This window comes from Camelus dromedarius, chromosome 12 (genome assembly GCF_036321535.1).
Source record: "Camelus dromedarius isolate mCamDro1 chromosome 12, mCamDro1.pat, whole genome shotgun sequence".
NCBI classification, from domain to species: domain Eukaryota; kingdom Metazoa; phylum Chordata; class Mammalia; order Artiodactyla; family Camelidae; genus Camelus; species Camelus dromedarius.
Genome location: NC_087447.1, coordinates 14,161,884 through 14,177,214, shown reverse-complemented (window position 1 = coordinate 14,177,214; position 15,331 = coordinate 14,161,884). Strand labels below are relative to the sequence as shown.

The window sequence follows — 15,331 nt, the reverse complement described above, 5'->3', positions numbered from 1 at the left end:
TCTCTTTCATATTGTCACTTTTTAAAAAAATGACTTCAATTATCATGCTTTCATCACTCTCAAATTGTGCTCCTAAAAGTGCTTCTCACATTTAAATACCCATTTACATGATCTCCGTCACCTCCTTCAAATCACTCCTTAAAAAAAAACCCACTGTTGCACAAAATTAAACTTGTCAGTGCTTTGATTTCATTTTTACAAAAACAAGCTCTTTATAAAGTGGGAGATCTATCCATCAAAAGTGCACATAGTGAACATCCACTCTATACCTAGAACTAGAGAAAGTACAAAAGACCCAATCCTTGTTCTTATTTATTCAAAAGATATGACTTACACAAAAAACAAAAAACAAAACAAAACAAAACAAAGAACAGGATACATACATAGGAAAGTATATATAGCAAGAAAAAGTCTGTCATCAATTTGGGTAACAATTACCTCAGGAGAGCTGATTCTTATTTCCCTGTCTAAATCAAACTTTTGTGCTATTTAATCTCACTATTTTAGACAAAATAACATTTTTGCTACCCTCCACTGAAATCACTCGGCCTACCAAGAATTCTCCCAACATCATTTCTTTTGAACACATCTCCCTGTTATCCTGTTACACCCACACAGATTACAGCTAATGGATTAGGCAAAATCTGCTAGTCCTCCCTTCCCATGCTCCCTCATGAGAGCATCTCCTAAAGATGTGCAGTGCAGGGACCAAGAGTTAAAGAAGCTAAAATTAACTCTGCTTTCTATATCTTCTATAAACAGTCTGGCACTACCAGAAATAAACTACTAATTTGGGGTATGCCCTGTAGACCTATTTGCCTTTCAGCTCTTTATCATCAATAAATGAATTAGCTGACAGTGCCCTGCAAAACCAAAGTCATATACAGTAGTCATCTGCAGAAGGAAATTCTAAATTAAACTGAGTTAGACTGACTTGTGATTCAATAATCCCCAAATAAAATATAGACTATGTTAATAAAATTAATAGTCAAATACTTACTGTAAGCCTATAATATGTCTTACAGTCCAGACTCTGGAGTCACACCACTGCTTTCTAATTTCAGTTTTGAGATTACCAGCCAGGTTTAGCTTTGGGTAAATTGTTTAACTTCTTTACACCTGTTTCTTCATCTGACAAATGGTTACAGTAACTGTATCTACTCTAGATGATGTTTATAGAATTTTAAGAGTTATGTATGTAAAGCATTTAAACGGTGCCTGGTACACAGAAGGTGCTCGATAAATTTTTGCTATCATTGTTATTCCAGGCACTAAGGTTGGTGTCTATGGTGGGAGAGGGTGAGTCCCCAAAAGTTTTCTTTCACAAGATGATTCTCTTCAAAATAGAGAACCTAAGATTATACAGAAATATTTCGTATTAGAAGGGGAGGGAGGGATGTAAGTTAAGAGAGCAATGACGGGCTGACAGATCTTCAGCCTCCAACTGGGTCTGTTAACGTCCAGTGTAAGTGTACCCTTCATTACGAAATAGTGAACCACTTGTTGTAAGAGCACGTATTTATTAATAAACATTTATTTATTAGTCTCGTCATTCCAAAAAGGATTTGTAGAAGCTTTCAAAATGCATACAATGAAAAAATACAAACTAATAAAATGAGACCAGGGAAATTACAAATGTTTTTAAAAGATCAAGAACAAAAGGAAAGCTGACAAAGAGATGTGCTAACCATGGTGTCCTTTACTAAGGTTGAGCTGCCACTGATTTTACTCTCCAATGACAGTCCCTAAAGAGGATATATAGCGATTCATGGTATAAATGAGAAAATGTTGGTAGGATGGTAAAACGAGAGGGGCACTAATTTGCCAAGATGGGGAAAGTGAAGCCAATTTAATGCCACACACAACAGAATTTTAGAAAGTCATTAAGTATGCAGGATCCATGAGAGACTCAGCACCAGGTCCTAGGCCCTAAACAAACACAGAACTTGAAGCCAACAATGGACAAGACTCTTAGGTGATTCAAAGGCAGAATACACCAGCAAATGGTCACATGGAACTCTGCAACCAGACCACACAGCCACAGAAGAAGCTGCCTCAGTGGATGTATTTATCCACCATTTAAAGTTCTTTACTCTCCTCATCGGCCACAGTTACAAATATGTGCAGAGAACTGTCTCATTCTTACTCAGCTGACAAGTTCTATTCCCAACTCTGCATGCTTATGACTCACGGGGGGTGGGGGAGGGGAGTAAAAGGAAAGTGTAAAACAAAGAAACCAACTTGAATTTAGACTTAAGTTGACCAAGAGTTGAGGAATTCACTTCTGTCTAATTAGAATATCTCATAACAAAACAAGTACCCCTTACTTAAATACACAACAAACCCAATATTCTTTGGAAATAGCCTGAAATCTGTCAACATGTCATGCCCCGTTCTATTCCTTAAATAGACATGATACCAAAAAACATTACAAGCCCTTTGCAAGGCTAAGCTTTACAAAGCACTCTGAATCAGCACAAACAGCAGAGGCCACTGCAAAGCCCAAAGCAAAGGGGCATTTCCTACAGTTTCTTTCCCAGCAAAAGGCAAAGGGAAGAGGCTTAGCCCCTACTGCACCTTCTTCCAAAAAAGATGTGTATGAGATCATTTCTTAAGAGGGTAGAGGTGTCTCAGCCTTTTCTACTCAAATCTTGTATCAGCAAATTTGAGTGCCAGGAAAGGAATTCACTTCCACCCCTAAGAACTGAGCTTTGTGACCAGTGAAATACAAAAGGAAAAAAAAAAACCACTACTACTTTAATAAGTTTCTAAGAGAACCCAAAGATCATTTCTGATACTCTATTAACCAGTTTGGCATTCTCTCCCTATGTTTTGTTAAATAATACAAATCTTGCCTCCTCACTCCATCCCCAAGATTCTGAAACACTATTGTTTATAATTAACAAAACAAAACAAAAAGGACAAACAGGTCACCTCTTTAACTTGAAAGCCTCAGTCCTCCACAGAAATGTACACAGACAGACAGATGCATGCACGTAAGAACACAAAACTGCAACCCCTGGCTGAGCCCTGAGCAGGCCTGAGCTGGCCTGGGTACACGGGGCAGCCACCCGGCGAAGCTAGTGGGCTGCTCCTGCTGTTGCTGTACAAATATAGAAAGCTGAAAAGTGGAACAGCAGCTTCAGCAGAACAGATCCTGCTCCATGCTCAGAGAAGGAGGAGCAGAGACCTGAACAGCTTTACCCATACATGGCTGCTGAAAGGGGGCCATTAGTGAAAGCCCAATTATCTCACACACATGCACTGTGTTCACATGCTCCAGACAAAAAACAGAAACGCACAGGCTGGTACTTGAAGAAAGGTTTGAGATGCTATTTCAATCTAGGAACCTCCCAATAATTTCAGTCATTTACACCAAGAATCCCTCTGCCACAGGAAACAAAAAAGATACTGTGAAAACTTTACTAGGTCATATTCTTATCAGATCAACAGCAGCCATGAGGCTTAATTTATCGTTTACATTCTGCAATTGAACAAGCAAAAAGGATTATTCCGCATTTGTGTGAATGATCCTAACCTTTACTGGCCCTTAGCTGTTTTCAGAATGAAGGTCTTATTCCAATTCAAACTATGTTTTGGGTCTCTTTTTTTCCTAATTTACAAGTTAAAATAAATTCTGATATACACAGGGAACTATATTCAATATCTTATAGTAACCTACAATGAAAAAGAATATGAAAATGAATATATGTATGTATGTATGTCTGAAATGTGCTGTACACCAGAAATTGACACAACATTGTAAACTGACTATACTTCAATTTTTAAAAATGGGAAAAACAAAACAAAACAGAAATTCTGATATAAATTTCTAAATATATTTCCCAGGATGCTGGCTTATATAATCAGAAGCCAAATGTTTATGTTCCAAAAATTACCATGCTTAGAACAATTCATTCAGATTCATCTCAATGAGAAATATATAAAAGCTTAATTTCTGGAGAGACTGAACACTCCACGAAGATAAGAAATGCACAATGGATGGGCTCAAATGATTCTATAATTTAGCTCTTAATGAATCAACCAAGTGATTACTGTGCACTGTCTATATATTTGCTCAGTATCACGGGGGCTACAGTACAAACATAAGCCATGGTATCACTGATCGCCAATATTATAACCTAATCACTGGATAAGAGTAAGACATGATACATCAACTATACCTCAATTACAAAAAGAGAGAAAAGAGAGAGAGAAGATTAACACATGAGATAATAAAGGCTGATAGTACATGACTAGTACTAAAGTGTGGGGTACAAACTATAAACACTATGCAAATTAAGAGAAAGAGACTGAGGACAGACAGACCTAGATCTTGCATGAGTCCCATCTACCAGGACACCTGCAATTATCTTAAATATGAGGACACAGGATTTGGACTAGATGATTTTTAAGATCCCCCCATTTCTGAAATTCTGAGTCTATAATTTTAAAACGTAAAGTAATTTAAACCTAAAATGTTTCACAGTAGTATGAGATTAATACCACAATGCTTACAGAAGCAAAATTAGTTTTTGCCCACTTTAGAGAAAATATATTCTAACAAAAAGATAAAACATTAATTCAGACCATAATTCAGCCCCGACTCTAACATCTCTCACATTTAACACTTTCAGGAAAATATTCTTCCATTTCAGAAATCTCTGCCTCCCCTTTTGATGAAATTTTACACCCCCATTAAAAGAAAAAGGGGGTGTGGGGGGGAAACCACCTGCCACAGGCAGACAAAATGGTGGGCCTAGAAATGGTGATGCCGAGTACCTTGAGATCCTTGATTACAAAACTCGGTAAGTCATCCAGTTATGAAGAGTAGCCCTAAGAAAGAGAGCATCGCCCAGCTCCTTCCCATCACTGAAATGTCTGCTGTATAGGTATGAACAATCCCCCATCCTATGGGACATACTCAGACATAGTAGGTAACACCCCAGCATCACGTTTTTCCCTAAAACTTAAAAAAAGAAAACCCTTCAAGTTCTTAAAATATAATTGTCCACCACAATTATTTTACTTTAGTATATTTTTATTGGCAAACTAACCATTTGAAATTTTCTCTTTGCCCCTTGTAAGGTAATGCAGTAATGAATAAAGATGCTATTACAGCAAACCTGATCTCTCAATCCCACCAGCTAGGTCTCCTACTGCAAGGCAGAGCCTTGTCCACACCCTCTTTGTGCTGAAAAAGAAAGGAACACAGCAGGATTTCAGCATGTAAAAGCATTTACATGTCCCACAAAACAGACATGCAAGTGCTCAACATTCCATTTAAAACTTAACTGTGTTGGTGGCTTGTATATTTAATTCTTCCGAGCAGGCCTCTTATAGCAACTTTGATTTCCCAAAGCTTAGTTTATTGTGGATTAATACGCTATTTTTTGGACGACATCACAGCTTTAATTACCTATTCAGATTACTTATGTGAAAATAAACAATACAATGCAAAAGACAACAATCGTATATACCAAGGATGATTAAAATACAACCACAAAATCAAAATGGCTATAAACACCTACAGTATGGCCTTTGGCAAGTCATTTCTTTCCTATTACCTGCTTCTTCAAGTGAAAAATGGTATTAGACCAGATCAAAAATCCATATCTAGAGTCCACAGACCTACAGAATTCATGGATAGTTCATGGATTCCACAAATTCCCCTATATTATGTGCAAATTTTTACATTAAAATGTTAAATATACTTATGTATTTATTTAATTTACATTTTAGGGAAATGAGTCCACAGCTTTTTATTAGATTTTCAAAAGGGTCCACAATCCAAAACAGGTTTAAGAACCAAAGACTGAACAATATATAGTTTGTTCCATCTCTAACATCCTGTCATCTCCTCCTGGACTTCCTAGTCCAAAACGGAGGGAATCTTCATGACTAAACCTAGTCAAGAATAAACAAGTCACCCTGGCCAAGAAATTATTCAAAATCATGTATTCCAATTCAGATTGAATCTACATTGTTTTTAGATGACAGACTAACATCACAACGCTTTTTAAAAATTTTTTTCAAGCTCTGTATACCAACCATACTTCAATTAAAAAAAAAAAAAAAAAGCCTAGTACAACAACTGGCTTGGGGTTGGGGGGGGGTGGATTTTTTTCCCAAGCCAGTTTTACCACTACAGCTCATCTCAGGGGGCTTACATGAGAGTAGAATTCCACAGATGTGCTTAGGGATACCCCACTAGATAGTTCCTCTCTTACCAGGTGTCTTTTTTTTTTTTTTTAGAAGGTAAGGCTTCCAGTTTCCTACTTTTAATTCCATCCTGTAGCAAAGAAAGTAATACGAGACAGGTAGAGTGGGAAAAAAACTAGAGCATGAAGATTTGACTAAAGGAGACTGATAACAGGCAAACAAAAAAGTTACCTATCCTGTTAGCATAAGGTCATATATAAGAATGACCACTGCCTAATATCTCAATTTGTAAAAAGTGTATTAGATAACAGAAAAAACCAGCCTTCCTCTAAGACAATAAAAGAAAAAAAATGTGTCTGTTACTGATCCATTTTAGCCTAAAATTTTTAGGTTCTCATGGCAACCCAAGTTATCACACTGCACATACTGTATATAAAGCACATATTTAGAGGCTTAACTAGTAAAACTCAAAATGTGACATATGTGCAATGTGGGCGACAACATTATTCTGGGAACTTTAACTTTAAAATCTTCCAACTTTTATTTTGCAGCCTCAAAGATGATATAATAGAATCAACTATGCAGAAGGTGCAAGCTCAAGGAAGAGGTACAAAGAATATAAATAGAAGCAAAGAGATGAAAGACAAGAAAAATCAGGCTATCAGAAAGTTTCTGAACACGGCTCTCCCCTACTGTGAATCAACCTGTAAATGGAGGCTTAAAAAACAAGACTGCTAGTGAGGACATATAAGAAGATAGTATTTGGGACACTCTTTAATGTGCACCCAGTCAAAAGAGGACATAGCCACAGACTAGACCCTTTGGTAAAAAGTGGCACTGACTACAAGGCAGCCAGGATAGACTGCTGTTTTGTTTCTCCCTCTATTTTAGGAGCTCATTGAATATGGCTGTTTAGAATTAAGAAGCAGTATTAGAGCCAAAAGGATGGCTGTGGGGCATAGGAGTTGATGAAGAAGGATCAGACTTTAAGAAGGGGAGAGGAGAGGGAGACAGCAGTCTTTTATGTCACATCATGTCTCACTAAGGAACTAAATAAAGATGTAACGTCCAGTTTTCTCAGCTACTAAATGACTGGTGGGAGGGATACCTCCACCTATCTGCCCATTGGAACTCCATTATAATCCATACACTTCTTTTTAAAGACTTGAAGATGCTATGAGTGCTACCTACCTTAAAACCACATTTCCAAGCCACTTCTATTAGGATTAAATTACTCCTACTTTTCAACAAGAAAACAGGTAAACAGTTTAGATCAGGTATACAAATAATATCTTACCAGGGCAGGAAAAAAATATGCCCATTTTTTCTTTACTCAAAGGTAAGAATTTCTAGAATGAGACACTGAATTTGCATGACTAATTAAGTTAAAACGTATACTACCACATGAAAGAGAGTGGTTACAAAAACAAATTATTTCATTATTGTTATGAGACTGAGTCTCAAAAAGCAAAAAAAGTACAGAATAGCATAGAATTTATAGACTGGTAGCCCAGACCTGTCCTACCACCTAATAGCTGGATGCCCCAACAAGTCACTGTCCACACTGAGGTTCCTCCAGACCTCAACGTTTCTTATCTACAAAATGGTAAGGATACAACCATCTCTCCCTCTCTCATTCCCTCCCTCCCTGTCTGCCCCTGTCTGTCTCTTTCTCACTCCCCTTCCCTAAAATGTGAAATCTAACGGCTATTTCTGTCATTACATTGTAATTCAGCATACCTTTCTATCAAGAAAAACTTTGTACAATGAAATTTAATGCAAAAACTCACTGGTCAAATTAAAAACCAGAATAGGAACAAAATAATAAATATGTTCTGAAGTAAATGAGGGAATAGGGTTCTGGGTTGTTCTTTCAGAGCCAGACCACACCTGCTAATGACTAAACTATTTGATTACCTTAATTACCTTGGCTGCATAACAAGAAGTGCTGGTGGTCATGAAATTCCAGAATATTAAAAATTCAGCCACATTTTCATTATAGCATTCTCTACTGTGTTGAAGTCAAGACAGCAAAAGACTGCCAACAGCATTTTCACTTTAATTCTCTGGTAAGACAAAAAGAAAAATTAATATTGGAGCCAAATTCTCCATTTTTAAATATGGTAAATTCTTTGAGGAAAAAATATCTCTGGTTATAAGAAACTGAAAACATTTCTGTGTAACTTACTAGAAAATATGCATTTCTGTTTTGCTTAAAAGGTATTAAAAAAAAAACAACCCTGGGGAGGTATAGCTCAGTGGTAAAGTGCATCCTGCTCAAGGTCCTGAGTTCAATCCGCAGTACCTCCATTAAATAAATAAACCAAATTACCTTCCCCTAAAGAGAAAGAAAAAAGAAAAAAAATCCTCAGGCTAATAATCATTTTTAAATGTTTACCTGTTGCTACCTTTCAAGCAGTTTGGAAAGAGGAAAAAGTAAAATAAAAGCTGAAGCATTTACTGACAGGGACATGAAATGACAAGCATATTGAGCAATAGTGACATCCAAAAAATGGACTTAAAAATCTTTTGGTATATGTAATTAATAATTATCAAAATAATGTTTGTTTTGAATCCAAAACTCACTTTGTCCAAATGAACCTCCTCTAAACAATCACAAAAACAATCACAAATGTACCACAAAAAAATACAAAACAGCTTGGCTATCTGGCTTGCAACTTTGTGGCCTCTTTTGATACTCTTTAGCTCACAATCATCTCATCTTATTAAGTACATCAGAAAATACTTTAAGCTGAATACAGCATTTATCGTCTCTTCCCTCCCAGCTGTTAAAGGACTAGATTGTTCTAAATATGGCATTATCTTTTCAAAGTTCTAGGGTTTAAGCATGACATAATTCTTTTAAAGAATTATCTTTCTTGTCATGACTGACAAGCATGACTTAAATGGAGATAAACAGGGTAATGAAAAACATTTGGGTCTGATTTTCAATTGCTATTTTATAAAAGGAGAAAAACAAAGCATTATAGCTTTAAAATAAGAAATTCACATAAAACTATCTTCTCTTTGAACTCAGGCAGTGGGGTTGTTACCAACGATACACAGGTAACCCCCACCTGAGGAAAGAGGCAGAAGCCACCTGCCCAAGATGCTGTAGAAGGGATTCCTTTGCTGGGAAGAAAATTTCCCTGCGTGACCTCTCAGGTCTTCTCCTAACCTCAGAAACTGAGGCTTTGTCTCTGAAAAGTAGAGGCGTAATAAATGCAATGCATGGGTGGAGACAGTAGAAGGGTGTGCTGGAAAATTAGAAGGCCTGGGTTGGAATCCTGCTTCTGCTTCCATGTGAACTTTTACACTTCACTTCCCTCATTTGCAAAATGAAAGGTTTAGAGGAAAAAATGAAGATCTTAACATTCTGAGCCTATGGCTTATTCCTATGCCTGCCTCGGCTACCCACCACCTTCCCACTGCTGCACCTTACCATAATTAGGCAGCTTTTTAAAGCATCTAATTAATGGAACACAGAAATTAAAACCTTTACCTTTCTATTTCTGGCTCGTTGCAAATGTGCAACAGCATTTTATCAAGGAGTAGTTAATGCCACACAGTTCTTGATACACTGGCTTTTCTTTGAACCCCAGTGACAGTTTACACAGTGACAAGTTGTAAGCAAGGAGGTTGTTACCATGGGGACCCACCAGGATTCCTGGGGGTGGATCCAGCAGGCTTTTTTTTTTCTTTTTGGTCAGAGCATTTGATCTGGCAATTCAGAAAGTCGGATCTAATTTTTCTTCAGCAAGCTGCCTTCGAGAAATATTACCATGTTGTACACAATTCCGGAGAAATACTGTTTTAGTGACTCTCTCTTGCAATAGTTAAATAATCTCCCTATTCATAAAAACAAATAAATACAAGCTCAATGAAGTATGTGACCTACGTGTGCTGCCATTTCTTTCCAGATCACTGTATTGTATAAATTATATTATTTAGTATTTTTCCTATCAAGACTTCAAAGTTCTCCAAAGCAAGATTCTACTCAAGAAATTTCAGCTTCCCTACATGCTTATGTTTGAAATACAACACAAAATACAATTATAATAAATAAAACTGATTATAAAATAAACCAAACTGACTAGACCAGAACAGAATTTCAATCCAAGTCTGCCTCCAAAATTGCTGTGTCTGGACACAAAGGGGATGTAATTCAGAGAGAGGAACTGCCACTCCCAGCTAAATGTGTGCTGCCGCTCAGCTCCCCCGAGACCCATTTTGTTAGAAGATACCTAAAGAAAACAGATCATTTACAAGTCTGATCTGTGGATCTGGTTTGTTCAGAGAAGTGGAGCAATCAGAATTCAAATGAAAACATCCTAAGTTGTATGCTTCCTGGAACAGAGTGAAGTCTTTCACTAGGTCTTACTTGGCCCAGAGAAAAGTTATACCAGACAAATTAACATTAATAAATAAAAATAGCACTTGATCTCATAGTAATAATCTACAACTTCAGATATCCTAGGCCTGATCCACAAAAACCTGAGAGCTAGAAAGCACTTAGAACAAAGCTCAAGAAAATCCTTCCTTGAGCTCCAACTAGCAATTAATTATTGAAAAGCCTGAACATAAATGCCACTAAGATAAAATGTGTTGAAACCGAATTCATAACCATATTATAAAAGTAAGAAAAAATCACAAATTCACAAGCCTAAAGAGAAAAAAGAAAAATGATCTAAGGAGACAATATACTTTCAGCTAAAGATAAGCAATAGGCATCAAGATACTCCACAGAATTACTTACTGTATCTGGTTTTGACATATTTGCTTACACAAGCTTTCCTGTAGCAGGTCCAAAAGGATTATTTTTAAGCAGTTTCCCAATCCCATAACCACAATCTATAACCCATATTTGTTCAGTAAAATTTGCAAGTTTTTTTTTTAACTGCACTGGTGAATGTATCCAGACACTATTAAACAGAAACAGCATATGATAAAAACAATAAATAAATCATAGACATGGTGTCTTTCCATGGTTATTTCCCATAAACTTGAAAGAGGAAGTGTGAAGGACAAGCCCAGAGCACAGTTTTGTCACATAAGTTTACCATCAGTCTGGACACAAGGACACAAAAGGAGGCAAACTCTTGGGCGCTTTATTTGTTTTTACTACTGGTTTACAATTTCCTTGATTTTATTTTTAAATGCATGTCTTGGCCCAGAAAAGCAAGAGAGAATAGACTGCCAGCAGTATCAGATTCTCCTTTTCTTATTCTCTGGAGCTGCAGGAAACAGAGCCAGAATCAGGGCTGTCTAGGAGCCTTCTGATTTTGTCCAGGCAATACCCAGTATGAGGTCTTAAGATACACAAAGGCTTTTATGGTACAAATCTTGGCCAACTTAATTTCTTTCAATGGAAAAGCTACTTACATTTTTTCAGAAAACTCCTTGGAGCTTAAAAGTACTGATTATCTTCAAAAGACAAGGATTTGAATAAACTAATAGAATTTCAATTTTAAAAGTTTTCTTCCTACTCCTAGTCCTTAGCACTGACATGTTTCAAAATATAAAATTAAGTGCCACTCAACCAGTCATGTAGTATTCAACAAATATTTATCAAGTATCTACTTTGTGCAAGGGCCCCATACCAGTAAGTACTATGGACTATAAAAAGTAAAACTTCCTCTATGCACAGCATTTGGTTCAATATTATACACACACTATGGTACGAAGACATAACACTGTTTAGGCTCTTCTCAACAATGTGGCCTCCAATGTCAAATAACAACTTCCAGTTTTTTCTACCCTGCAAATCTATTCCTTCCTGGTAGTATACAAATCCACATTTCAAAGCTGGCCCTTGTCTCTTTTTAATTCCTGCTCATTAATATTACAGGGAAATTTTACATTCCTCTGGAATAAAGTCTTCCAACTTAACAGAGACCAAATGATCACAGGAAGAAAAAAATCAAATTAGAAGCATTAAACTGTCTTTCTCAGAGCTTTCCTCTCTCCTTCATTAACATTTCTCAAAGAGAAAAACACCACTGTGATGCTCCTATTACAGATCATTCATGAAGTAACTAACTGAGCTGAGACCAGACAGACTCCATCAACTGGGCACACAGCCACTCACCATTACCCTTTGTTTAAAGACTCAACTGCCGTTCAACCCACATTATTGTGTTCCACTCAAGTCCATCAACTTCTTTTTAAGAGGAAACAATGAGGAAACAAGCAAATTTGTTACTTAACTAGAAACGAAGAAAGGACCTAACCCATAGACCTCACAAAAAATTATTTTAAAATGATGGCTCATTTTAAGTTTCCTATGTGAAATGGCAGTATTATTTTGTTATAATCAGTCTTATATCTAAAAAGAACTGTGAACAAATACTCATTAGAGATTTGTTTAAAAAAACAAAACAAAACAAAAAAAACCTTAATCTTCAGCTGGCAAAGCACCAGAGAAAAGCACTCCATACACCAAGAATGACAACACAGGTAAATGTCCACACTACAGATGGAGGAGCCAAGACCCCAAGCAGCCTAAGCCTGGGGATGGGGAGGCTACTGGGGGAGATACAGGGCAATCTTCCAAAGAGCCATGATCCTAGGCCTGAATATTCTAAAATTCAAATGAATTTAAGAAATGTTAGGCAGAGCTCTGCACTAAGTATCTTATTCAAAGCTCTTCTGGATATAATTAAGAGAAATCTCCAAGCTAGCTTAAGCAAAAACTGGAATTAACTGAAAAGATAACTGGAGTATCTCATGGAACCCAAAGGCAGAAAGTGCAACAGGGCCACACCTGGGAAGCCTTTATGCACCCAGGCGTCTATTCTGCATGTGCTTCGAGTCCACCTCTCTCTAGAGCTGCATTTCTCATCAATGCTTCTTTATGGATGAATCTACTTAAATCTCCCTCCCTGTAGACCGACCTTCACTGCTTCCACATGTATGGGCCTGAAGTTGGCTGCATCCCAGCATCTGTATTTAAATGCTTCAAGTTTTCTGAATTCAGGTGTTCTGTTTGTTCTCCGAAGAATGAACTGCAGTTCCAATCTCAAATTCCTAGGAGAAAGTGATGTGCCCAGCTTGGGTTAGTGCCCACCCATGGTCCAGTAAACTGTTACAAAAAGGGCTAGTTCAGAGAGTATAATTTAGGGTAGGGACTGTGTGCCTGACTCCTCAAAAGATGTATGATACACTAAGCAATAAGGCAGTCTCCGTCCTCAAAAAGCTTAAAATCTCACTGAAATGAAAAAAATCTATCATTAATACTAAATAGTATCCTATGATACAGTCTTAGAATAAATGGACAGGAAAAGCTTCATGACAAAGATTAACCATGCACTAAATGACAGAAACATAACCACAAGCAGGGAAGGGCTGAAGAACACAAAATGCAATACCTGCTCCTCTTGCTCTGGCCATCTAAGAATTATAAACCTAAGGAATAAATAGTCTTTTACCACATAAATAGCTTCCAGTGAAATATACTTGCTGAAAGCCTGTTATAAGGTTTTAAAACTACAGTATGACCACAAAGCAATACTGTTTCAATGTGCAGTAATAACCAGCTAGCTGATGAATGTCAGTTATACATTTTCAAAGTGCTTGTCACCATCACCCTGACTTCCTTTCACTCCCTGGACCCCCCTAAGACTCTTGCTCAGACAGCAGCATTCAGAATCAGGCAGGCAGCCAACAGAACGGCACAGGTGTTTCTCATGGGTACTATCCCAGCCAACCTAACATGGTCAAGTTAGCATCACACAGACAGAATTCACGCAAAAGAAAAAGAAACACCAGCTAAGTGTAGGGGGAGGGAACTGGAGTAGAAAAGAGGAATGTTTTCCACATGCAAAAGCTACAAGCACAAAGAAACTGGAAAAAGCCTACAGTAAATTACCTGTACAAAACAGAAACTAGCAAAAACTTAACAGATGTCCAAATAATCTCGGGTTAAAAAAGACAGTCTACTCACAGTAGACAATTAGTTATCCAACATTATCACCAAAGTATCACACATTCCCACAGTCTCTGCAAGAGCTTGCTTCAATTTCACAGGAAACAAAAAAGTAAAAGAACAATGAGAAAGTGGTGACAGTTTCTAATTTAGCAATTCTTTTGCTGAAGAGTAGCAATGTTATGTAAATGAGAACTACTGACCTTTCAAAATTAAAGCCTTAACACTATAAAATTAAACAGCTTTAGAACCAAAAAACTTCATTTTGTATAATCCCCAAACTAAAGACATTTCCCAACTTGGAAATAAAATGTCAATGGAGTTTCAACATGGAGAAAAAGTGCTGTTTAACTCTATTTTGTCAATGCTGAACATAGCCACAGAGGTCAGAAAGTTAGTGAATAGTTTTTTCTAAAGCCACACTCTGCACCTATGAACACATCCCCAAAGTGGCATATAAAATCAATTAAGTGAGATTTGTCAGATCGCACTGCAGCCTCTAGAACTCACCATCTTATTCGTATGTTGCTGTATTTTCTAAGTGGAGGAAAAGAAAAATTAAAATGTTATAACACAAAAGCTGTCCTGAAAATAAGTCCATTTCTTGTTTAAAAAAAAAAAAGGGTGGGCGGGGGATCAGCTGATTGAGGGTCACATCAGAACCTTAAACAAAACTCTAAAAGTTAAAACGTTTTAAATCATTAATTTTTTTTTAGAAGAAATCTTTATTTCAAAAAATCACTAAAACAGAAAATATGGACAGAAATAAAACCACTCCCATCTGACATTGAAGAATGCCCATCTCCTATAGCAAGTATTAAAAATAAGTAGGTCAGAAAGATGAGAATAAATCATTAAATTTAATATATGTGAGAGAATATTTTATACTCAGTCTCCCCTAACTAGGCTTTCTCATCTGTTAAGAAAAAAAATCTAATTTTAATGTAACTTTTCACATTCATGAAATTCATGTTCTCTGTATAAAACATTTTAAAACAATGGTAAGTATGAAGAAAAAAAAATCACTCATGTCCCGATGCCCAGAGAAAATTTTGGTATTTATCCTTCTAGCCCATGAGATAATGTTTTTAAGAGAATTAAAGAGTCTTCACAGAAAGAATATGTTAAGTCAATACGGAGTTTATTACGGATAAAAAACATTCTTGAAAAATTTTAAAGGTATAGAACTCAAAGAAATTAAAAAAAAATGCTCATGGCTCAACAGCATAGCAGAGGTTAAAAAAA

The 15,331-nt window shown here is 36.8% G+C and overlaps 1 protein-coding gene across 11 annotated transcripts in view; it reads right to left on the bottom strand.

The window, feature by feature from the left end:
- CELF1 (CUGBP Elav-like family member 1) overlaps window positions 1-15,331 on the bottom strand; it is a 64,093-nt gene that overhangs the window by 42,795 nt on the left and 5,967 nt on the right. The window contains exon 1 of one of the 11 annotated variants that reach the window (XM_064492334.1): window positions 8,089-8,245. The exons of the other annotated variants lie outside the window; for them this stretch is intronic. Coding sequence (XP_064348404.1) covers window positions 8,089-8,099 — 11 coding nt within the window. The 5' untranslated portion in view covers window positions 8,100-8,245. Of the gene's footprint in view, window positions 1-8,088; window positions 8,246-15,331 lie in introns of those variants that run through there. 11 annotated transcript variants of the gene reach the window in all.